The sequence below is a fragment of the Macrobrachium rosenbergii genome, chromosome 58 (assembly GCF_040412425.1).
Source record: "Macrobrachium rosenbergii isolate ZJJX-2024 chromosome 58, ASM4041242v1, whole genome shotgun sequence".
Classification (NCBI taxonomy): Eukaryota; Metazoa; Arthropoda; class Malacostraca; order Decapoda; family Palaemonidae; genus Macrobrachium; species Macrobrachium rosenbergii.
In genome coordinates, this window is record NC_089798.1 from 21,267,713 (window position 1) to 21,294,366 (window position 26,654).

Genomic DNA, 26,654 nt, shown 5'->3' on the forward strand with positions numbered 1-26,654 from the left:
ACAACATTTCCGTCTTTCACCTTCAATTGCTCAATTTTTTCTAGGAACACTTATTGCTTTTACGTGGGCTATTTCTAGAAAATTTATTCAGCATTCCATTGCAATTTTCACTTTTTTCTTAGCATTATTCATTACCGAGTAATTATGAAAAATGTGAGCGTAAATATGAGCACTCGAAAACTGAGTCGAGCTGTGTAGTTCGGCCTAGGGTTTACGAGTGCATGAATAATTTTTGGTACACCTGTTTGTGCATCTGTAAATAACTTCAATGTGCATGTATTATATATCATTCGAATGGCCATTCTTTGTGCTTATCGTGCTGAACGGCAAAATGTAAAAATATCAACGTTTCTATATAAAAATCTTAAGTGAACAATTGACTTTACATGAAAAAAAAAAAAACACAACTTATGTCTTTGAGCTTCAATTGCTCAATTATTTACTGGGAACACTAATTGATTTTGGGTATATATATAGGAAATTTATTCAGCTTTCCATCGCAGTTTTCACTTTTTTCTAGCATTTTTCATTACCAAGTAATTACGAAAAATGTCAGCGTATATATGTATGCGTTGAATGCCGTAGTTTGGCCAGAATTTGTGCATGCGTAGATAATTTTCTGTATGCTTGTTTGTGCATCTGTAAACTTCAATGTGCATGTATTATATATCACTTGAACGGCCATTCTTTGTACTTTACCGTGCTGAACAGCAAAATGTTAAAATATCAATGTTTCTAAATAATAATCGTTGCCGTATATTTTCTTAGAAAAAAAAAAAAAAAAAATGTCCGTAATCTAACGACAATTGCTCAATTTTATTCTAACAATACATATATCTTTCTTTTGTGCGTTTTATATTAAATTTATTTAGCTTTCTAATGCCACCTTTATTTTTTTCTATCTTTATTCCTTACTTAGGTACAATATGAAACGTCAACATAAGTAGGTTGGAAAATCTGAAAATTGCACTCCGTAAAAAATTAGCATTTTTTAATCAGTAACAGCTAATTAGCAACCACATTTACAGCAAAATGATTGCTTTCATGTGAAAGTCCAAACATTTCCACACAATTTACATATAAAATAAACTCCCCAAACCTAATTATATTTTTCATGATTATTTCAAAAAAATATCTATGATTTTCCTTAAAACTTTCAAGTTCATCACGTCTTTTTTATTATTTCTAAGCCTTGCAAAGATTTTCTGATTGCTTTGGGAAAAAATTCAATCACTTGCCAACATCATAAAACAAACCAGAAGCCTATATCAGTTATAGTTTGGACGTATCAATTTTTACTAAGAAACTTTTCTATGCGAGCCCCATTTTCCCCCCAAAGGGTAGCGCTATAGGAACCCCCGTAAGCGCAAGAGTGTTAATGCTGTAGTAATGTATTAATCTTTCAGATGTTGTGTAGATTGAGAGGCTTGAGACATGGTGGGTTTTTTTTGGGTTTCCAGGCAAGGGTTTTCGTATTCAGTTGTACGAGGTTACCTCTTTCCTAAACCTAGCAAGTTTTCCCCCTCTCCCTCAACACGGAGGTTGATGTCGCAAGATCTTTGACAGTGTGTTTGTAAGCCAGGTTTATTTTCCACCACTCTTTATTGTTTCAGATGTTGTGTAGATTGAGAGGCTTGAGACAAGGTGGGTTTTTTTTGTGTTTCCAGGCAAGGGTTTCATATTCAGTTGTACGAGCTTACCTCTTTCCTAAACCTAGCAAGTTTTCCCCCCTCTCCCTCAACACGGAGGTTGATGTCGCAAGATCTTTGACAGTGTGTTTGTAAGCCAGGTTTATTTTCCACAACTCTTTATTGTTTCAGATGTTGTGTAGATTGAGAGGCTTGAGACAAGGTGGGTTTTTTTTTTTTTGTGTTTCCAGGCAAGGGTTTCAGATTCAGTTGTAATATTCAGTTGATTAAGATCTTTGACAGTGTTTTGTAAACCAGGTTTATTTTCCACCACTTTCAGATGTTGTGTACTTGAGACAAGGTCTCTTTCCTAAACCTACCAAACAAGTTTTCCCCCTCTCTCTCAACACGGAGGTTGATGTCAAGATCTTTGACAGTGTGTTTGTAAGACAGGTTTATTTTCCACAACTCTTTATTGTTTCAGATGTTGTGTAGATTGAGAGGCTTGAGACAAGTTTTTTTGTCAGGCAAGGGGTTGATGATTCTTGTAATGAGGTTACCTCTTTCCTAAACCTAGATCTTTGACAGTGTGTTTGTAAGACAGGTTTATTTTCCACCATTCTTTATTGTCCCCAAGAAGACTTCCTCCGAACGAAGGGTGATCCTTGACCTGCCAAGTTTGAAGAAACACATTATCTGCATACACTGTTCTATATACAGTACTATTTATTCTATGGAAGCTCAGGAAAGAAGGAATTCAACTGGTGGCCTACCTAGATGACTGGCTAATCTGGGAAGCCACCAGAGAAGAATGCCGACAAAACCTGAGAGTGGCAGTCAACAGACTCCAGTCAAAAGGTTTCGTAATAAATAGGAACAAGTCCAGCAGACGTTTTCTGAGGCAAGGACTTTATTGGGATACTCACTGCAGCCGGCTCTCTCTTCCCAAAAGCACTCAAACCAGTATGAGGAAGGACCTGGGAAGATTCCTTGTACAGCCCAGTTTTTCCAGACGACAATTGGAACGAAGCCTAGGCCTCTTACACTTTGCGTCTGTGGTAGATCTAATCCTGAGATTGTAACAGTAGGATGTAAACAGAGTCTGGGTCTTACATGTCAGGGAAAGGCTCTGCTACTGCCTTCATCAAAAATTGGGAATATATTCCATTTGTGGGCCTGGAAAGGGTCTCTGGCAAACATGTTGACCTGACTCCACCATCCACAGAAGTGATAATACATATGGATGCCTCCTTGACAGATTGGGGAGGCCATTGGGAGGATTGTCAGGTAGCGGGAAGATAGTCATCTATTCTGAGGGAGTGTCATATCAGCTTACTGGAGCTGAAAGCTGTTTTCCCATCTCAGAAAATTGAAACCTCCAAATGGGACCAACATTTTATTGGTCCTAGACAATATGACTGCAATGTCTTATACCAAGAGGTTGGGCTCATGCCCATCCCCCTCTCAAGTCAGTAATTGTCAACACGTTTCCACACCCAGAAGTGGACTTGTTTGCCAAGCGAGAACCATCAACTTTCAGTGTGTCTCTGAACCTGGAAATTCAGGCAACAGCATGAGATGCTTTCCTACAAGACTAGAATGAAAGGAGGACAATATACATTTTTCCTCAGTGCCCTATATTTCAAAACCTTTGAACAATCTATTAGCTTTCAACAGAACCGCTCACATAGTGGCCCAAACTAGGTGAACAATCACGGGTACCTTATTTCTTCAACAATTGGGGAGAGAATAGATTCTATTTCCGTCCACTGTTTTATCCCAGACAGAAGGAAGAGTTGTCTACACATCCTCCTTTCTGAGCCTGACCTTCACGAGTGGATTTTTTTTTTAATCTAGTCTTACCCTCGAGATTATTTAACTATAATTTTTAGGTACCTAGAGCATCCTCTAAACTGAAGTCCAGTTGAAATCTGCTGAAACAGTTTTGCATTTCATTATATAGTTTTAAGGTCTAAGTGCTTTGCTATCACAACAATCATGGCTTACAAGGCAGCATTGTCGGAACCCCAGCTTTATGGTTTTGGAATTGATTATAACATAGAAACTGTTAATTCCCTTCTCCAGTCTATAGTACTGCAAAGGCCAGCCCCTCCAAGGCCTCCTGTTCCTTGAATAAGGTTTTTAGACTTCTGTCATCCCCTCAATGTAGTGGGACCAAAACAACTAAAACCTGCTCCGAAAGACAGTCTTCTTGAATGCTTTGACATCAGGAGCTTGGATTATTGTACTGTACTGGGCTCTCTTAGACAGGGATATCGTTTCATCATTCAAACACGTAGTTGTAACTTGCTGTTACCTCCTGGCCAAGAATGAAGACCTGTTACAGGAATAATCCCCTTTTCTAATTAGGAAACTCAGTATTTCTGATAAAGTATTTTGACCGGTTCAAGCACACAAGGTTTACCTTGATGTCACGGCAAACATCCCAGATGGTTCTATTATTCCGAAACCCTAGCACTAATAAACCACTCTCTCTACAAGGGGTGAGAATAATTTTAGTGTCCCTCATTAAAACTGCCGACCCTCACTTCTTTCCCAAGTTGCATGACACTCAAAAGGTGAGTGCATCATTAACTTTCTTTGGAAGTGTCTCCTTTGAATGTCTCAAACGTGTATGGGGTGGTTATTAGAGGAGGTATTCCTGAAAAGGCGTGATAATCCTGCACCCAGTCCCAATATAATTAAGTCATTGTAGAACCACACGGGATAATACATATATAGGTTTGTGTGTTTCCTGTTCCTTATTGGCAAACCCTAATGGGTATATGGAATAAAGGAAACGGTTGATAACCCGAGACTACCTTGGATAAACCCACCCACTTTCCCTTAAGAAAAAGCATGGGACTGGGGTGAACATTTATCTTGCACAGACATGGAATACAATGAGGAAGATAGGGGACATATGCGCTGTTGTCAACATCTGTGAGAACAGGATGAAGGAAAAACAGAGGCAGTCCTTTATATTCTACCACAGTGGTAGAAAGGACTGCCTCTGTTTTTCCTTCATCCTCCTCTCACAGATGTGACAACAGTGCATATGTCAGCTATGAGAGACTGGGTGGTCTGCCTTATGGAGCCCTGGGGGGGACCATGAGAATGCAACTCCTTTGAGGAGTCACAGCAATGACCAAAAATAAGCTTTTCCTACAGTAATCACAGAAACAACAGAATATTAAATGCAATTAACAAGAATTAACTGTTCTGTTCAATACACCAAATGGACAGACTGTCAGAGCAAAATAAAACACCACGAATAAACTTTTACAGGACTTGTATGAGGTTACTGATGCTATACTACTGGCACCTTTACCTTTACAGGATTAACAGAAAATCGCATAAACATGGCAAAATCTTACGAGAAATTTACCATAATATATAACCTAGTAGTTGGTGCCAACAACCTAAACCACAGTTATACACTAAAAATAAGGAATATCCCAAGAATAAGCATAAACATTCAGCAACAAAGCTTAACTGATAAAAACTGTAAGCTAGTTGTGGCCAACAATTTATAATTGTTAAAAGAATACAAATTTTGGAACACTGAAGACAAGCATATCTTACTGAAAAATGAAGAAAAGGTAGTGAAAAGTAAATCTTTAATTTCTACTTCAGAAAATACAATCTCATCAGGACAAACTGAATACAAAACCAAATAAATGAACTGAATATAATGAAATGAAATGAAATGAAAGGCCATTTGAACATTACTCTTCTGAAAGGATTTATTAATTACAGCACCAGACACAAAGTTAAAAGGGTATCCAAAGGGGTATTCATGACAATCTGTACAACCTGAAAAAGTTTAATATCAAATATTTTAGTCTGAGTAATATCAAACTTTCACTTGTACAAAGCAAAATAATACTAAAAAGTTAACTATACCTGAGTTTCTGCTCCTTGAGTTACTGCTGATAGCCTGGCTACAATTTCAGACATTATTTCTTCACCCTCAGCTTCAGAAGTACCTGAACGTAAGTTGATCAATAAACACTCACCCTGATGGTAAAACACTCGCAACCTGAATAAAAAAAGATGAAAAACTTACTAGAAAAAAGTTTTATTTATACAATATTCTTGAAAACTATCAACATACTTGAATTAAAATAAACTATCTATATACATATACAGTAAACCCCCTGTATTCGTGTTCTCATGGTTCGCGGACTCAAGCACTTGCGGGTTTCTCTGTGGAACATATCTAGCCATTTTTCGCGGAGAATTTGCCCATTCGCGGGGGTGTGTGGGACACATCTGCATCGCCCGCGAATATGGGGGTTCACTGTATACATAGATAAATGGATACATACACATACAATATATATATATATATATATATATATATATATATATATATATATATATATATATATATATATATATATATATATATATATATATATATATATATATATATATATATATATATATATATATATATAATATATATATATATATATATATATATATAGCACACACACACACACAGTAAAACTCCCTTATAAGCCCTTTGTTAGCCGAACCGGTTGAGCTTCAGACTGTCGCTTCGATGGACCGGAGTTCAATTCCATGACCGGCTGATGAAGAGTTAGAGGAATGTATTTCTGGTGATAGAAATTCATTTCTCGCTATAATGTGGTTCGGATTCCACAATAAGCTGTAGGTCCCGTTGCTAAGTAACCAATTGGTTCTTAGCCACGTAAAATAAGTCTAATCCTTCGGGCCAGCCCTAGGAGAGCTGTTAATCAGCTCAGTGGTCTGGTAAAACTAAGGTATACTTACATCTTATTCGCGGGGGATGCGTTCCAGACCCCACCGTGAATAGTCGAAATCCATGAATACTTAGAGCCCCGCCCCCTCTAAAAATGCTTATAACTGTCTATCTTGAAAGTTCAAATACCAAATGTATACTTAAAGTACAGGCAGTCCCGGTTTACGACGGTTCCGCCTACGACGTTCCGAGGTTACGACGCTTTTCAAATATATTCATCAGAAATTATTTCCTGGCTACGACGCATGTTCGGGGTTACGACGCGTCGTGCGCCGATCCGAAAGAAATATGGCCCCAAAATGGCAGAATAATCATAATTTGAAGGTTTTTGATGTAAAACTCAATAATAATGCAGTTTACATCGTTTTCAATGCAAGAGCATTAAAAGTAAGATTTTCTTATGATTTTTGACGATTTTCGACGATGTTCCGGCTTTACGATTTTAATCGTTCTGAAGTAGAACGGAACCCCGTCGAAACCGGGACCGCCTGTATCATCTTATATCAAATATACCATAAATTATTATCCAATTACTGTATTAATCTTTGAAATTATATTATTAATATTATTTCACACTCATCTTAAACATTAGTTATTATAATTGTTATATTATTAAAACAGTTTAAGCAGACCACTGAGCTAACTATCAGCTCTCACAATACCCTTAAAAATATATACTTATACCCTTCCAGCAAAAACAGTTAACCCTTAGACGCCTACTGGACGTATCATACGTCGACTAAAATTGTCTGTTGGGTGCAAAGTGGATGTACCGTACGTCGACTACAAAATATTTCAACCTTCGGTCAACTTTGACTCGACCGAAGTGGTCGAAAAACGCAATTGTAAGCTAAAACTCTTACATTCTAGTAATATTCAATCATGTACCTTCATTTTGCAACAAATTGGAAGTCTCTAGCACAATATTTCGATTTATGGTGAATTTTTGAAAAAAACTTTTTCCTTACGCCTGCAACAACACGGCCGAAAATTTCAGAAATTCTTTTGTCATTTTGTCATAATTTTTGCACTGTTTTATATTAGCCGTTACATAAAGTTTTATATATGAAGATGTGCGCAATTTCATGTAAAATACAGCAAAATACAAATCATGGTTGTAGCTTTTATCAGTTTGGAAATATTTTCACATAAACCACGATAACTGCCAAAATTTCAACCTTCGGTCAACTTTGACTTGACCGAAATGGTCGAAAAACACAATTGTAAGCTAAAAACCTTACATTCTAGTAATATTCAATCATTTACCTTCATTTTGCAATAAATTGGAAGTCTCTAGCACAATATTTCGATTTATGGTGAATTCTTTAAAAAAACTTTTTCCTTACGTCCGTGCCAGAAATTCTTTCGTCACGTTGTCGTAATGTTTGCACCGTTTTATATTAGTTGTTACATAAAGTTTTATATATGGAAATGTGCGCAATTTCATGTAGAATACAACAGAAAATAACTCATGGTTGTAGCTTTTATCAGTTTTGAAATATTTTCATATAAATCATGATAACTGCCAAATTTTCAACCTTCGGTCAACTTTAACTCGAGCGAAATGGTAAAAAAACGCAATTATAAGCTAAAAATCTTACATTCTAGTAATATTCAATCATGTACCTTCATTTTGCAACAAACTGGAAGTCTCTAGCACAATATTTCGATTTATGGTGAATTTCTGAAAAAAAAACTTTTTCCTTACATCTCGCGCTGGTAACTCTGCCTAACATCTCAGAAATTCTTTCACACGTTGTCGTAATGTTTGCATCGTTTACATTAGTCGTTACATAAACTTTTATATATGAAAATGTGCGCAATTTCATGTAGAATACAACAGAAAATAGCTCATGGTTGTAGCTTTTATCAGTTTTGAAATATTTTCACATAAATCACGATAACTGCCAAAATTTCAACCTTAGGTCAACTTTAACTCGACCGAAATGGTTGAAAAACGTAATTGTAAGCTAAAACTCTTACATTCTAGTAATATTCAATCATTTACCTTCATTTTGCAATAAATTGGAAGTCTCTAGCACAATATTTCGATTTATGGTGAATTTTTGAAAAAAACATTTTCCTTACGTCTGCGTGGTAACTCGGCCGAACATCTCAGAAATTCTTTCGTCACATTATCGTAATATTTGCACCATTTTATATTAGTCGTTACATAGTTTTATATATGAAAATGTGTGCAATTTCATGTACAATACAACAAAAAATAGCTCATGGTTGTAGCTTTTATCAGTTTTGAAATATTTTTATATAAATCACGATAAATAGAAAAAATTCGACTTTCGGTCAACTTTAACTCGACCGAAATGGTTGAAAACTGCAATTGTAAGCTAAAACACTTACAGTCTAGTAATATTCAATCAATTAGCTTCATTTTTCAACAAAGGGAAGTCTCTAGCACAATATTTCAATTTATGGTGAATTTTTGAAAAAAACATTTTTTTTACTCTGAGCGTTACGAATTCATGCATCATTTTGTGATAATATTTTCATTGTGTTGCTTTGATCGTTTTACAATTTGTTATATACCAAAATCATCGCAATTTAGTGTACAATACAAAGAAAAACAAAATAACCCATTAGCTTTAACTGTTTTGCTCACAGCGATTTGTATAAAATTATATATGAACAATTTTTTTGCGCTGTCATATATTTCAATATTTATATATGATAATATTTTTTTTTCATTTCTGATGGTTGCATACTAAACTTCAGGCAATGACAAAAAAAATGATTCAAAATGAACTCTTAATCTTAAAAACTAAGCGTGCTGTGATTTAAAAAAAAAAAAATTTTTTTTCCCGCTTCGTCGCTAACTCCCGAACGCCGCCGGCATTTGGGAGACGTTTTTGTAAATAGAGGCTCAGCGTTTAAGGGTTAAGTGGGCGGGGCTTGTCAACAACGCTAACTACCAAAGTGCTACCCCGATTTTTATATAAAAGGCTGCTGTGTGAGATTAAAACTATAGCTATGTAATTACTTGGTAAGTTACTTATATGAAAATAGGCAGTTATAAGCCTTTTGAGAGGGGGGGGATTCAAATATATCACGGATTTTTAGTATTCGTGGGTGGTTGGGAAACCTAAGCCCCGCGAATATGGGGGTCAACAGAAGCTTTGCTTGTATGAGTATGTATTTACATCTACATATGGCATGCCATCAGCGTTGACGTCATTGTTTAACTTTTTTTTTTTTTTTTTTTTTTACTCTAATATGACTATCACACATACCATAACAGTACACAATAGTATATTTCATCAATGGTGATACTATATTTCATCTCAAATATAATGTCCACATTCATAGTAAAATAGTAATTAAAAATATTTATACAAAAGTGCGAAATTTGTCATGAATTTTGTCACATATGTTGGCAACTCGCCGAGCTATTTTTATAACTCGTCTCCCCTTCCTTCAACCAAAGGAAAAGAATGTACACATATATATAACTACATACTCTTGTAGGGTGCTCTGTCTCTTTTGGGCTGTAAATTTTATTGTTTTTTCAGCATTTATGTGGTAAAATTATGAAAAAATTACATTTTTTAAATAAAACAAGGTTTTATATATACTTACCAAGTACCATAATTACATTGCTATTAGTTCCTACTTTTCACGGAAGCTTACGTTTTAAATTTCACGTAGCGCTCTATTGTTTTGGTGTAGGTGACTGACTCCACCCACTTTCGGGGGAGAATAGGTACAACCTGGCTCAGGAGCTCAATTCGTTCATGCTCTATGTCCATGAGATGGGAGGCAGAAGGGCTCCAATCATGTAATTACTCAGTAAGTATAAAACCTTATTTTATCATAAAAATATCATTTTTATACAAGTAACTTGCCAAGTAATTACGCTACTGAATTCCACATAGACAGGAGGTGGTATACATGGACATAAACTATTCAAAAACACTCAGTAATGGAGATGAATTTGAAATAGATAGATAGCCCTCATTGGCAAATGCTTGTTGTGGTTTACCTGATGAAAGAGCTACAGCAGATGGGTACTGCCTCTGGTCGGTGCTCATCACCAAACTGTAGTGGCGCAGAAGTAAAGCTGAGGGTCGCTTCAACTTTAGTGGGTGCCTTGCAATCAAGGAGTGCTCCAATGGTTGCCAAAGCATCATAACAAACAGATATGCCGTTGTCCTGGGTGCAGTACAAGGAAAATTGACCAAATAATCTTGTTACCTACACATCACATAAAACAAAACCAAACCCAACCATTAAAAAAAAATGACTGATGGGTGCTCCAGGTACACAGTACCCCCAGGCTTCCCATAACTTGATCACCTAAATTCAAGGCGATGAGATAGAGAAATAGAAGATATATTCTCCCAGTACAAAGCCAGCCATGGAGAACGGGCCTAAAGTACTGCAGTTTTCATACGTGGTCTCCACATTGTGTAAATAATGAGAGGCAAAAACAGATCTACACTTCCAATATGTAGTTTGAAGTACAGGTATCATCCTACCTACAATGGGGTTAAGTTTAAAAAAACCCATTGTTTGTTGGAAAATACGTACAGGTATTGCACGAGTTACGATAATTCGACTTACGATATTTTGAGTTTACGATGGGATTAGCAATTAATACCAATACGAAAATATTTAGAAAATACTTTTAGATTTCGCACAGGCAGCAGCGTACAATCAGGCAGCGAGAGAGACCAACTTACAATAGACCAACTTCTTTTCCTCCATCTCTTTATTCCACCTTCTAGTTAAAAAAGTAAAAGGGAATGATAAAAGTATTGTTAGTAACGTTATACTCTTGTGTAAATGCGTACAGCCATAAACAACCGAACGAGAAACTGGTGTTTTGCTAATAATCGAATCGGATAACAACTGTTTTGCTTGTATTTCAACCATCGTACGGTTAAACAATTACTGTAGTTATGTTACAAATGATGTTAAGTACAATAGGACTGATATATTTTTTACACTATACCCTTATTTGCTTTGGAGAAAAGATCGGCAAGGAAATATACTGCTCCAGTAACTTTAAGCTGCAAGTTGTAGCTGAAGCTGAGAAAACAATGTTCAAGCTGCTAATGACTATAAATTATCGTGCATCAGCAACATGGATGAAACTCGACCGTAAATAAAATGGGAGAGAATGTATTTTAATCAAAACTACTGGGCATGAAAGAACACATATTACTGCTGTTTTCACGCCGATAAAAGATAAATACGTAAAGCTCATATTATGATGAAATCAAGAGAAAATAGCGAACAGAATCTTGATTTTTTTTTTACACAAAACAAACATGTCCCCAAATTGGCCAGCCACGATTCCCGCGAACGTCATACATTAACAAAAAAATAGCTAAATTAATTTCACAACAAAACTATTTAAGTTATATTTCGACTTAAAAACATTTCGTATAACGAAGAATATCCTTGTCCCAAATAAATAAAATATCTATATTCATTTACACTGACTAGAAGCAAGAAAAGTGCTCTGAACTGAGTTAAATGCGGCGAAATAAACACAGCGTGATCGATTTCCAAACCAAAATATTGATCATAATTTTATAATACAAAAGCAACATGAGAATATAAGCAATTGGATACAATGTAGTAAAGCATAACTTTTTAAAAGATCCATGAAAAAGATGCACATTTGTTATGTTGATGTTTGTAAAATACTGTTAATATGTGAATAGAGTTCAGTATAATGCAGGCTAGGCTACCGTATATGTAGCCTATACGATATACCATAGCGTAGGCTAAGTCTTGTTTGTTATTCAATTTCTCTTTATACTGAATTATCATACGTCAATCTGCATTGAACCTGCAGAATTAGCTGACACTAACAATTACTATACCGTTTATGTATAGAGTATACTGTGTGGTGTAGGCTAGGCTACCATATATGTACAGATGGTACTGATTACCCTAGGGCAAGCTAGGCCATATTCAAGATAAGATTTTTTCAACAAACGATGGGTTTTTTGGAACCTAACCCCATCATAAGTAGGGCAATACCTGTTTCTCGAATACAGCCTAGCCTACACTATAGAGTATACAGTAAACCCCCCGTACTCGTGTTCTCACGATTCGCGGACCCACACATTCGTGGGTTTCTCTGTGGAACATGTCTACCCATTTTTCGGGGAAAATTCGCCCATTCGTAGTATTTTCACTGAGAAATATTCACTAATTACTGTATTTTCGTATAATTTTCATGAATAAACGCACTTTTTGTGATAAAACTATTAAAACACTCAAGTATAAGCATTTTTACAGGGTTTTTCTTGTGTTTAAACTATGAAAATGGGCAGTTCTAAGTGTTTTGGAGTGGTTTTAGCTATTCGCGGGGGGGGAGGGCATGGTACGCATCCCCCACGAATACAGGGGGTTCACCATATTCTGTACATATACAATATAAGTATTAATATCGGCTAATTCTGGAGGTTCATGCAGATTGACTTATGATAATTCAATACAAAGAGAAATTGAATAACAAACAAGAATTAGCTTAGCCTACATTATGATATATTGTATACATATACAGTAGACCAGCCTACATTATACTGTACTTGATATTCACATATTAATATCGTATTATACAAACATCAACATAACGAATATGCGTATTTTCCATGGATCTTTTAAAATGTTATGCTTTACTTCACCGTATCCAATAATATTGTATGTACAGTATTCTCAGGTAGCTTTTGTATTATAAACTGCGATCATAGTGATCAATGTTTTGGTTCAGAAATCGATTATGCGGTAAGTTTATTTCGCCGTATTTAACTCAGTTCAGAGTGCTTTTCTTGCTTCTAGTTAGTGTAAATGAATCTCTAGATACTTTACTTACATGGTGCAAGGTTATTTTTTGTTATACAAAGTGTTTTTAAGTTGAAATATAACTTAAATATGTCTTGTTGTGAAATTAATTTAGCTATTTTTTTCGTTAATAGATGACGTTGGCAGTTGGGGGCATGTTTGTTTTGTGTAAAAAAATTAACAAATTCTGTTCACTATTTTCACCTGATTTTATCATAATACGAGCTTTACGTAATCATCTTTATCGGTGTGAAAAGAACAGTAACACGTGTTCTTTCATTAAAATATTTTTCTCTCCAATTTTATTTACAGTTGAGTTTCATCCATGTTCCCGATGCACAACAATTTATAGTCAATATAGCAGCTTGAACATTGTTTTCTCAGCTTCAGCTACAACTTGCAGCTTAAATTTAGCAGTCTATTTCCTTGCCGATCTTTTCTTCATAGCGACTAAGGGTATACTATAAAAATATATCAGTCTTATTCTGCTCAACGTCATTTGTAACATAACTACGGTAATTGTTTACTACCGTATGATGGTTGAAATACAAGGTAAACAGCTGATGTTAACTGACTCGGTTTTTAGCTAAACAGCAGATCCTCGTTCTGTTGTTTATGGCTGTACACATTTATTCAAAATTATAAAATTACTAACAATACTTTTATCATCCTCTTTTTTCTTTTTTAACTAGAAGATGGGATAAAGAGATGTAGGAAACGAAGTTGGTCTATTGTAATTTGGTCTCTCTCGCTGCCTGATTGCACGTTGCTGCCTGCCCCCGCGAGAAATTAAAAATATTTTCTAAATACCATCATATCGGTATTAATTGCTAACACCATCGCAATATCAAATTATCGTAACTCAAGCACTACCTGAATAGTGGAGTGACAGATTGCGTTTAAATGCCAGCGAAGTGGCGACTGCCCTTATTTTGTGGGCTTCAACGATCAATAAGGGTAAAGCCTCTTCCTGAATACCCCTGTGGGATTCAGATTACTTCTCTAAGAAAGAAGGACAGCGCATTTTTGGACATAGAACAAGATGGGTTCTTTACGGAACACCAAAGGTTATGAACGGGACCTCTGATGATCTTAGTTCTTTCAAGGCAACTCTTTAGAAATGACTGGAAAGAGAACTCTCTCCTGGTCTGTTGGGCCAAGGATACTTGTTAAGTTCTTGACTGAGAATGAAAGGAGCCAGGGATTGGATGGGGTTTCATTCTTTGCAAGGAACCCTAGAGTGAACATGCATACCACATCCCCTGGTGAAAAGCCAACTTGTTTGTCCAAGGCTTGCAATTCACTGTTTTGAATTCACGCTTTTGGCTGTAGCCAAGGCTACTAAAAGGAGGGTCTTCCTCATCAAGTCCCTCAGAGATGATGCATGAGGAGGCTCGAAGGGAGGGAGTGTGAGCCAACGAAGTGTAACATCCAAGCTTCAAGATACCGAAGTAGGTTTGTCTTCTTTTGAAGTACTGAAAGATTTAATTAAGTCACTAATATCCTGACTTGCTGTGAGATCCACTCCTCTGTGCCCAAAAACCAAATTAAGCATGGCTCTATAACCCTTAATAGTTGAAGTTGTTAGTCCTCATGAAGACTTCACGAAGATTAAAAAGTCGGCTATTTGCACTAGAATGGTTTCAGATGACGAGATACTGTGTCTTTGGCACCAGCTGTGGAAAACTGACCACTTAACCTGGTAGACACTGAAGGAGGATTGCCACCTACAGTTGGCAATACCATTTGCAGCTGCTTTTGAAAATCCTTTCGCTTTGACAAGCTTCCTGACAGTCTGAAGCCTGTCAGAGTGAGAGTGGACAAACCTTGATGAAAGCAGAGGAAATGGGGTTACCTGAGAAAATTCTGACACTGGTAGGAGTCTTGGGAAGTCCACCAACATTCTGAGAAGGCCAAGGAACCATTTCCCTTGCGACCAAAATGGGGCCACGAGTGTAATCGAAGAGTTGCCGTGCGGCTTAAACTTGTTGATGACTTCCCTCACCATGCTGAAAGGGGGGGAAGGCGTACATGTCCAGGTTGGACCAGTACTGGAGCATTGCATCTGTTGCCCATGCCAGAGGGTCCGGAACTGGTAAGCAATACAGGGGAGGGCGGTGCTTTCTCGACATCGAAAACGGGTCTATCGACTACTTCTCCCACTGTTTCCACAGGTCGGTGCACACCTGTGGATTCAGTGTCCATTCCATTGAGTCATCCACAAGGATGTTCATTTTGCTCTGAATGAAGCGGGTGACAATCCGGGTGCAGTTGTTGTGGGCCCAGAAGAGATCTTTAGCTGCTTTGCAAAGAGAAAACAATTGCATGCCTCCCTGTTCTTTATGTAGGCTAATGCTGTCATGTTGTCTGAGCTGATTGTGACCATCTTGTCGTACGTCAATGAAGCAAAGTGTCGGAGGGCCAGGTGTACTGCTTTCAGCTTCCTCACACTGATGTGGAGCTTCCTTTCTTCTTGCAGCCATGTCCCTGCAACTTTCGAATCCTGCAGACGGGCTGCCCACCCCAGATCTGAAGCATATGAGAATAAGGTTAGGCTTGGGTTCAACGGATGTAACGATTTCCCAACTGAGAGTCCCCAGCTGACCTTTAGGAAGAACTGAAGGGGTCTTGTATGAAGTCTCCCTAAAGGCATGAACTTCTCTATGGACGAGAGGGTGCCCAGGAGGCTCATCCACTCTTTGACCGAGCAGGAAAGGAGAGTGAGGAATTTCTGAACTGTTTGAAGGCCAGACTGAATTCTCCTGTGACGGAAAAGCCTGAAAACTCAGAGTTCATTATCATCTCTAAACAGATGATCAACTGGGTTGGGACTAACTGTGATTTGGGAAAGTTGATTAGAATGCCTAGATCCTGGGCAAGGAGTGTCTTCTGTAATTCCTCCATGCAGCAAGTTCTTGAATGAGAATGTAGGAGCCAATCGTCAAGATAAAAGCAAACGTTGGTGCCCATCAGATGTAGCCACTTCATTAATGGGGCAAGAACCCTGGTGAAGACCTGTGGAGGCTGCGGAGAGGCCGAAGCAGAGGGCCCGAAATTGGTAGACCCTGCCCTGGAATACGAACCTTACATACTTCCTGGATTCTGGATGGACTGGAATGTGGAAGTATGCATCCTCCATGTCTATCGTCACCATCCAATCCCCTTGATGGATGGAGGACAGTACTGATTGATTGGTTTCCGCCCTGAATTTTGTTGTTTTTGACAAAGAAATTCAGGGTGCTTACATCAGGACAGGTCACCTACCTCCCAATGACTTAGGTACAACAAAAAGGCAGTTGTAAAACCCCTCTGAGTTTACGTCTTCCACAACTTCTATAGCCCCTTTCCTGAGCAGGAAAGCCACCTCCTCTGATAGGGCCAAAAACCTCAGTAAGCCTACAGAGTAGGCTGTCAAGCTGATGGGTGCTGATGCCATGGAATGGAATACCCCTCTTTCATGCCTTCTATTACCCATGCTTCTGCCTTCTTCGCTTCCTATTTCCTCCAAAAATGAAGAAGCCTGGCTCCCACTGGAAAACGGAAGACCGGATCCTCACTTGCTAGAGGAGGGTCTGGTAGAGGATTTATTAATCGGGCTCAATGAACGGAGCTTGGTGTGTGGACGGGACTGATATCCGGCTCTGCCACCTTGAAAGGGCTGCTGCTGTAACAGAAAGGCTACAGTGGCACTAAAGGAGGCCGCAGGCGTACGAATTGGCTGCTTGGGTTGTTTAGCAGACTGCGCAAGTAAATCCTGTGTCATCTTCTGTAACTCAGAAGCTACGCACTCCAAGTAGCACTACGGAACAGACTACCATGATCCATAGGGGCAAAGAGAAGAGACGACTTCTGAGAGGGAGTGACTCCTTTTGTGGTAAATGAGAACCACAACTCCCTTTTCTTCAGGATGCCCAAGGTGAGCAGAGAAACTAGTTCTTGCGAGCCATCACGAACCACCCTGTCCACACAGGACAATAATCCCAACCAGTCTGCTGAAAATTTGTCTTGGAGGGCAGCACAATCTTTGATCTTTGTGAAAGCCCTCATGGTCCAATCTAGAAAGCTGAAGATTTCAAAGACTCTGAACAAGTCCTTCACCAAGTGGTCCAAGTCCGAAGACGGAAAGCAGATCTTGGTGGAAGTGAACGCAGAATGTCGTGTCAAATCAATCAAGCTGGAGAAGTCCCCCAGGGAGGAGGCAGACAGTCCCAGGAAAGAACCATCTTCAGCAGGTCAGAGGAGCCTGCAGGATGCCTCATCATAAAAGCAGAGCATGGGGACGATGGAGCCAAAAAATAGAAGAATGACGGATATCAAAATAAACAGTGCTTCAATAAAGAAGCATATGCCGTCGTGGGTTGATCCTTCTTTATGTCTTCTTCTGAGGACATAATCGGAGAAGGAGCTAAGTCTGGTTGCTCTGAACTGCAGCCAAAGGCTTCTTTACAAGATCCAATATGTTGTCTAACTGACATTGGACTGGGTCCAAGGAAGAGTCCTGCACAGCAGGAACACTGACACTCGTCAAATCTGACTGCACAGGGCTTTCAATGAGAGCAGTATGTGGCGCCTAATGAGCAGGCAGTTGTATCAACACTGGCAGACAAGAAGTCACAGGAGAAGCCACCGAGACCGAAGAACCATCTGAGACAGGTAAACACTTGGCTAAAGGCCGATCTAACACGGCACACTTCTTAGACAGAGGGCGTTTGGCAGGACGATCCAACACTGGACATTCGGTCGCCAAACAAGGGTTGGGGGGTTCGGCTTGTACACAGTGCTCAGCTCCCTCCAAGCACTCAGAATCCAATGAACGCTCAAAATGTACTTAAGTCTCTCCAATAGTACGTCTGACACTAGCTGGGCACCTGGTGCCAGCCGTGCGCTCACACACTACACTTTCATCCCCCCTCTTGGCGCTCGGCTGCTACTGGTCGCTCAGCACTCTTCATAGACGAGTGCTTGGGGACAAAATACTGGAAACATCAGAGCACTTTTTTGGTTCCAGTAGCTGCCAAAAGGTTCGGACTACAGTCATAACACAAACTTAAGTGAGGTTAGGTTCCAGAACCCCTCAAGCATGATTAGGGTCATGTTTAGTGTTTAACTTTAGAAATAAGCATTTATTAGCATTTTTAGAGACTGTGCCAAGCTTACCCAAAATTTGCCTTGCACAAGGGGTTCTGATAGATAGCTAAATATATATATATATATATATATATATATATATATATTTTATATATATATATATATATATATATACACATATATAAAGGAAGTGCCCGAGTTATGACGGGATGTTGTTGGTCAAAATTTGGAGTAAGTCGAACAATCAGTAATTGGCAGTGTAATGTTAGGTTTTCAGATTCAGGTTTACATCAGAACCAGATTTTTTATGAATATTTTTAATAAAGTCATAAAATCAGAACGGTCTCTAAAAATGCTAATAAATGCTTATTTCTTAAGTTTAAACACTAAATATGACACTAGTCATGCTCCCAAATTAAGCTAACTTTTAAATAAAATAAGTTACTGTAATTTCATTTAAAAGTTAGCTTAATACATTACCCTTAAAAAAAGAAATAAATGGTTGACATATTTTTCGAGATTTGGAAGAGAATTTCTGTCTCGCTCCCCTTATGTCTCTTTCTCTTTGTTCTGATATGCTTTTTCATGAACAAACAGTGTTTTTTATTTGGACTAATACAACTCTTAATTATGATGTCTCTATGTTTTAGAACGTATTTTGCCATACTAGCACACTTATGCTTCGTACATGGTACAGGTAAAATTAAATCAATTCAAACTATCTACTGTACAGGTAAATACGACAGAGTAAAAATAAGTTGTAAAATTGTGTGAGTGCTAACTATGAGAGAGAGAGAGAGTTGTCCTTACTTGAGAGAGTGAAATTAAATTGAGAGAGTGAAATTATTTAATTATGAGAGAGAGAGAGAGAGAGAGAGAGAGAGAGAGAGAGAGAGAGAGAGAGAGAGAGAGAGAGAGAGAGAGAGAGAGAGAGAGACCTTACTTGAAATATTAAGTTAAATTATTTATGAACTATTATGGAGACTGAGAAAATAACTTGAGAGAGAGAGAGTTATTCTTACGATATCAAAAGATGGAAATTCAGTATTAAACAAACTTTTAAATGAAATGAAAGTTACTGTAATATCATTTAAAAGTTAGCTCAATACATTACCCTTGAAAAAAGAAATAAATGGTTGACGTAAGCATATAGGAGAGTGTGAAGATTAGTATAATATTTCTCTCTCTCCCCATTCCACCGATCTAATTCTAGAAGTCCTCTCAACCTCGTTTTTAAAAACTTCTTCATTCTGTCTCTTTCTCTTTCTTCTGAAATGCTCTATGTCTATGTTTTAGATAGGCACATTTACTGTTTGTAGAAGGTACAGGTAATATTAGATCACTTTAAAATGATCTACTGTACAGTTAACCCTTAAACGCCGACTGGACGTATCGTAAGTCGACTAAAATTGTCTGTCGGGTGACGAGTGGACGTACCGTACGTCAACTACAAAAAATTTCAACCTTCGGTCAACTTTGACTCGACCGAAATGGTTGAAAAACACAATTGTAAGCTAAAACTCTTACATTCTAGTAATAGTCAATCATTTACCTTCATTTTGCAACAAATTGGAAGTCTCTAGCACAATATTTCAATTTACGGTGAATTTTTGAAAAAAACTTTTTCCTTACGTCCGTGCGGTAACTCGGCCGAAAATTTCTGAGATTCTTTCGTCATTTTGTCGTAATTTTTGCACCGTTTATATTAGTCGTTACATAAAGTTTTATATATGAAAATGTATGCAATTTCATGTAAAATACAACAAAATACAACCCATAGTTATAGCTTTTATCAGTTTGGAAATATTTTCATATAAATAACGATAAGTGCCAAAATTTCAACCTTCGGTCAACTTTGACTCGACTGAAATGATCGAAAAACGCAATTGTAAGCTAAAACTCTTACATTCTAGGAATATTCAATTATTTACCTTCATTTTGCAAAAAATTGGAAGTCTCTAGCACAATATTTCGATTTATGGTGAATTTTTGAAAAAACTCTTTCCTTACGTCCGAGCGTGGTAACTCGGCCGAACATCTCAGAAATTCTTTCATCACTTTGTCGTAATATTTGCACCGTTTTATATTAGTCATTACATAAAGTTTTATATATGAAAATGTGCGCAATTTCATGTAGAATACAACAAAAATAACTCATGGTTGTAACTTTTATCAGTTTTGAAATATTTTCATATAAATCATGATAAATAGAAAAAATTCGACCTTCAGTCAAATTTAACTTTCGACGAAAATGGTCGAAAACTGCAATTGTAAGCTAAAACCACTTACAGTCTAGTAATATTCAATCAATTACCTTTATTTTGCAATAAACAGGAAGTCTCTTGCACAATATTTCGATTTATGGTGAACTTTTGAAAAAACCTTTTTTTTTTACGTCCGCGTTACTTAATTCATGCATCATTTTGTGATAATATTTTTCTGTGTTGCTTTGATCGTTTTACAATTTGTTATATACCAAATTTTCACAATTTAGTGTACAATACAAAGAAAAAAAATAACTAATTAGCTTTAACCGTTTGCTCATAGCACAATTTGTATACAATTATATATGAAATTTTTTTTTTGCGGTCATATATTTCAATATTTATATATGATAATGATATTTTTTTTATTTCTGATGGTTGCATGCTAAACTTCAGGCAATGACAAAAAAAAGAAGCCAAAAATGAACTCTTAATCTTAAAAACTAAGTGTGCTGTGATTAAAAAAAAAAAAAAAAAAAACTTTTTTTCCGCTTCGTCGCTAACTCCCGAACGTTGCCAGCATATGGCAGACACTTTTGTAAATAGAGGCTCGGCATTTAAGGGTTAAAGACATACAGAGAAACAGTAATACATAGGTTGCGCTAACTATGAACGAGAGAGAGAGAGAGAGAGAGAGAGAGAGAGAGAGAGAGAGAGAGAGAGAGAGAGAGAGAGAGAGAGAGAGAGAGAGAGAATTATGTAAGAGATCTTTGACCAGCTAATAAGCAACACTCCCCCTTTTTGTCACGTTGAATCAACATGTCTGACAGCTTTGCCTTGGAGCTTTGAACAAAAGATGCAGGGAAAGAAATCTGTTTATTTAAAATATGTATCACATATGAATTTTGTAATTACAGTTTCATTATTATTATTATTATTATATTATTATTACCTGATTAATCTTATTATTTGAAAATTAGTACTTATTATTAGGTAAAAATTGTATTTATCATACAAAACCAATAAACATATACTTGTACGATAAAAATTCTTTTATCCCAGTAAGAGAGAGAGAGAGAGAGAGAGAGAGAGAGAGAGAGAGAGAGAGAGAGAGAGAGAGAGAGAGAGAGAGAGAGAGAGAGAATTATTACTTTTTCTGAGCTCGGCCCCGTGTCACCCGGACAAATTCCATTCTTACATGAATTTCCTAGGTATAAATATTGCTAAATATACCAGAGAAAAAAGCTTTCAGGAATGCTGGAGTTACTACCCCCAGATCGAGCATCTTCGATGAAGATGTCGGTATAACCAAGGGTGAGTGAAGGAATCACAACCACAGAGCCACACTCGATAGACATCCCCATGTCAAGATCCCCGAGAAGAGTGAGGGGCCGTACCAGCGCCCACGCTCCCCAGCCCGCCACGCGGCGACTCCAGCGCCATCTGAACTCATTCCATTTCTAGCACTTGATTCTGACGCTGCGGTGTTTTGTTTGCCTTGTGTTTTTGGCTTAATTTACTTCTTCATCATGTTGTCGAGCAGCTTTACCATGTCCAAGTTAAGTACCATCTTATTGTGGGGTTGTCTTATGATTTGTTGGCTGTCTTAGCCCGTAATTATTAATTATTCGTGGCTTTGTTATGACGCTACGGCGTCCCCCAGCCAGCCATGTTGTCCGCGAGGTTTACCCACTCGGCTTGTTCTGTTAGGGTTTTTCCTGGTCAGCTCATGCCTTATACTTCCCCATAGGTCTCATCCTGGTGGTTTTCTAAGCGGGATTGTTCGGTTTCTTTTCTAACAATGTTTTTGATCTGTTCCTTTGGGTTCCCGCATCGGGTTCCCGTTATGTTCCCGCTTAGATATCTCCCCAGGATGTTTCCTCTTGGACAGTTTAGCTTAATAATTATATTTATATTCATTATTTTTATTGGCTGGTGCTCGACATCATGCTATCTCTGCGTTGTCTAGTTCCGTGGGGACGTCAGGCTCATCCTGTCGCTTCCTTCGGTTAGGCTATACGCCAAACACAAGTATATTTTTATTTTATTTTATATTGTTTATTTTCACACACGTTTGGTGATTTATTTGGTTAATTTTGCCTTAGCCTAGTGTACGTTAGGCTTTTATTGCCCCCTTGACCTCCTGTTCTCCCTTCCCTTGAGTTAGGTTAAGCGAGAGGATAGGGTCAGCAGGTTGAGGGATTTCTGTTGTCATGCCTTCCTTTGTCCGTGGTTTGGGTGTGGAGTGAGTCCCATTCTCTTCCCTCTTCTTTACGGAGGGGTTGAAGTTTTTTCCGTGGGTATGTCTCCTCCACGAGCGTTATCCCTCCCTTACGTTCGGCTCTGGCTGGTATTTGACTGGATATTCTCTCCCTGTTGTTCCCTTTTTCCCCCTTTTCCTTCTCCCCCCCCTTTTTTAATTGTGATCATAGGCTAAGTCTATGTGTATAAGTGAGAGTTCAGAGGTCTTGGTCGTTTTTTCCCCCTTTCCCTTTGGTGTAGGCTATGATTTTTGGTACCATGCAGTTGAGCGGGTGAGCTTCTCCCCAGTCTCCTGTTTGCCTCTGCTCTAGCCTACTACCTTCACTGTCCCCCCCCTACTGTTTTGGGTCCAGCTTCTCGTCATCTTCTCTTGCGGGTGATGTCGGTGTCCGACTCTCACTCCGAGTTGTGAATCTTTCTGGTTGAGAGATTCGCTCCCTCCCAGAGCTGGTTCCAGGTGACTCGTTGCTGGGCTCAATGCTTCGTTCACCTGCTCTCTCCTAGGATCGAGCAGGTTCTCGAACTTCTCAGGGTTTCCTTCTCGACCTTGTTTTATGTTCGCTCCAGCGTTCGAGATACTTTAGTTGGGTTGATTGGCGCTTACATCTGCCCCGGTGGATTGTGGTGTTTGACAGCCTCACCCTTCTTTGGTTCTCTACGATAAGGTCCTGAGATCTCCGGTGAGGGTGGTTCTGGACTCCGGGGAACGTAGATTTGTATTTATTCTGTTAACCAATTACGTTGCCATCTTATTTATGTTATGTTTCCCAGCGCTCACCCCGCCTGTGGACTAGTGTGTGTTTATTTATGACCGGCTTACCCGCCCGATAGGTGTTCATTATTTTAAATTTTCAGGCTCACCCCCGCCGTCGAGTAGAATTTTATTTATTTATTATTATTTCATGACGGTCATAGAGTCCGGTGATTTCACCCCTGGGTTCCGCTGTCCTGTTCCCGGCATCCCTCGCGGTGAAGGTCCCGTTGATTTGGCTCCCTCGTTCCGCCGGGGGGGTTTTTACCCAGCTTACCTTAATTTAAGTTACTTTTTAGTAGGCCCGTCTCTGACGAGGTTTTTCATTCCGCCGGAGTACTCCGGTGGTTTACTGAAATACCCTTGCCTGCTTAGTTTAAGTTTCTTAGGAAGGTAAGCTCATTTACTGTTTTCACTTACAGACTGTTCGCTGTGAGGAGCCCGAGTGTTCCGCCACTCTTCAGCAACCCTATGGCCATGTGGTGTGTCGGACCCACGCTGGTTGTGCGGTCCGACTGGATGATCTGATTGTTTGGCACCGGAGGGCTCACGAGGTGTGCTTTGCTTTTCTTTGCGGGTGCACCCAGGACGAGTCGGTAAGCTATTTGCTTTCCACCCGCATGTTAATTCGGCCTTCCATATTGCAATATTTCGCGATATTTTGTAATTTATTTTATTTAGGTATTTTTTAGCCTCCCTTTGACTCACCCCTTTTTTCAGGCCGACGAGTCCTCCAAGAAAGAGGCTCTTGAGTCCCTCCGCGCTTGGGTGGCTGGGTTTGGGAGAAACGTTCCGTCGGGGAAGCCATACGTCCTCGACGAGAAGTGGAGAGACCTTCTCTACCCCGGAGCCCGGATCGCTGCGGCCGTACCAACTGAAGTGGCCGCACCTATCATCGAGCAGATCCGGGTCGTGACCCAGCCACTCATCGATGAGACCCTCTATGCGGAGGTTTCAGAAGACGTTGCCGCTCTGGACCTGGATTTAGAGCCTATGAACACTGAGCAGGACCAGGTAGGTGGTGAGGTATGTGAGGCAGTGGGGGCGGGTGCCCTATTTGATTCCCCTTCTTCATCAACCTCTTCTTTTCAGGGCTTCTCTAAGTCTTCCAACTTGAGGGACAGTGCTCCATCTACTGTCCCCAAGTTGAAGGCTTCGTGGAAGGCGAAGACTTTAAGTCCTCGTCTTCCCGGAAGGCATCCCCCTTTCCCCCGTCGAAGGCAAAGGTTTCCGCACCTCTGGCCTCCGGGAGCAAAGCTGGAACCTCGGGCAAAGGAGCGAGTAAGAGGGCGGCCAGACCCAGCCCTCCTCGCCAGCCTCCCTTTGACCCTGAGGCGTTTGCTGGGATGCTCCTAGCTAGATTTTCATCGGAGGTCGATTCCAAGCTTTCAAAGCTTGCGGACAGACTGCAAAGTCAGGAGAATCTGATCGCTGATATGGCACGCTCCGGCGGTGCCGGACCCAGTTATCAGATCCCTGATACTGCTTCCCTCCCTCCTTTTGACGTTGGAAACCCGTGGCGTTTTGCTCTACGTGCCATTCGCCATGAGGATACCCTGACAATTGAGGGTTTGGGCACGAGACGTCTGGAGGAGTTGGAGTTCTTCCCTCCTGACCTCTTGCCCCCCTATCCAGGCTTCGTTAGGCTGACGGAGGAAGCCTGGGTACGATCAGATAAGGTCCCAAAGGAGACGGTGATCTTCCCTAGGGACCAAGCATGATCAGCCATGCTTCGCACTCTCACGGAGTGGCAAGCAGAGAATACAAAGCTCACTCCGTTTAAGGGGAACTACACCATGTTCTCCTTAGGAGACAAGTTGCCCACTCCCTGCCTGAATAAAGTTGCTTTGGCGACGGCTCAGGCCTGCTTCGAAGGCAAACCCTTGCCTCAGCTCAGGGAGACGGACTCCACATCCCTGGTTTTCCCGGGAGGTGAGGAGTTCTGGAGGGAAGCCCAATCCACCTTTACGGTGGGTAAATTAGATGCCTTCTGTGCGTCCTCACAATTCAGTGAGCAGCTTCCCAAACTCCCAGAAGCTCTCCTGAAGACAGAGTTCGAGGCAAGGACGAGACTGAGCCGGTCTCTGAATTCCTTGTGTCTGTCAGAGGCGGTTGCCGTCTCATGCGCAGAGACGAACAACTCTTCCAGGTTCTGGCTAAATCCCTGTTGGCAGGTTTTCAGTCAGACCTGTATGACTTCATGGTGGCTAAGTTGGAGTGCCGCAAATTCATTTTCAAGGATGCCACCATTCGTCATGAGCCTAATAAGCTCATGAAGAGTTCCATCTGGGGGACTAACCTCTTCCCAGAGGACGAAGTCTCGAAGGTCCTGAGCAAAGCTACTAGGGCTAATCAAAGCCTATGTGCTAGGTGGGGTATTTCCGCCTTCAAACGGAAAACTCCCGAAGCTGGTAGTTCCCAGGCTAAGTCGGGAAACACTTCAGGAGAAGGCCCTCATCCCCAGACAGTGGTTCAAGCTGTCCCAGTCTCGGCGGTAGGCCAACCCTCCACCTCAAGGCTCAACCCCACCAATACATGCTGGTTCAACCAGCCCAACCTCTTGCTGCACCATCGTGCGTCTCTTCTCCGGCGCACAACTCCTCCTATGAGGGCCGTGGGGTCTTTCACGGCCTTAATAGAAGTGCAAGGGAGGCAGGGTCGCGCCCCATACAGAGGTAGAGCTGGATCCGCCTCTCTGGGAAAATCAGGCCGTGGTAGAGGAAGCAAGCCCTCTTCCTCCCACTGAGACCAGTCAGGTAGGTGGTCGCCTCTACTGGTTCAAAGACCAGTGGACCTTCAGCCCCTGGGCACAAAGCATTGTGTCCAAAGGTCTGGGTTGGAGCTGGATCAAGGATCCCCCTCCTTTGACCAGGTTTTACCAACCCCCCTCCAAAACCCTACAGGACTTTGTAACAGAGCTTCTCAACAAGAGAGCAATAAAGAAAGTAAGGCACCTCAAATTTCAAGGCAGGTTGTTCACGGTCCCAAAGAAAGATTCCGGTCAACAAAGAGTGATTCTAGATCTATCACGTCTAAATCGATACATAAGATGCGACAAGTTTCGCATGCTTACGGTAGCTCAGGTACGGACTCTACTTCCGCGTGGAGCCGTC

General features: G+C 39.8%; 1 protein-coding gene across 5 annotated transcripts in view; it reads right to left on the reverse strand.

Annotated features, from left to right (window-relative positions):
* Positions 1-26,654, reverse strand: part of LOC136837308 (signal-induced proliferation-associated 1-like protein 1) — a 338,251-nt gene that overhangs the window by 115,995 nt on the left and 195,602 nt on the right. For all 5 annotated transcript variants that reach the window (XM_067102054.1, XM_067102052.1, XM_067102051.1 and 2 more), the window contains one exon: positions 5,535-5,670. In XM_067102054.1, the coding sequence (XP_066958155.1) occupies positions 5,535-5,670 (136 nt within the window). The remainder of the gene's footprint in view (positions 1-5,534; positions 5,671-26,654) is intronic.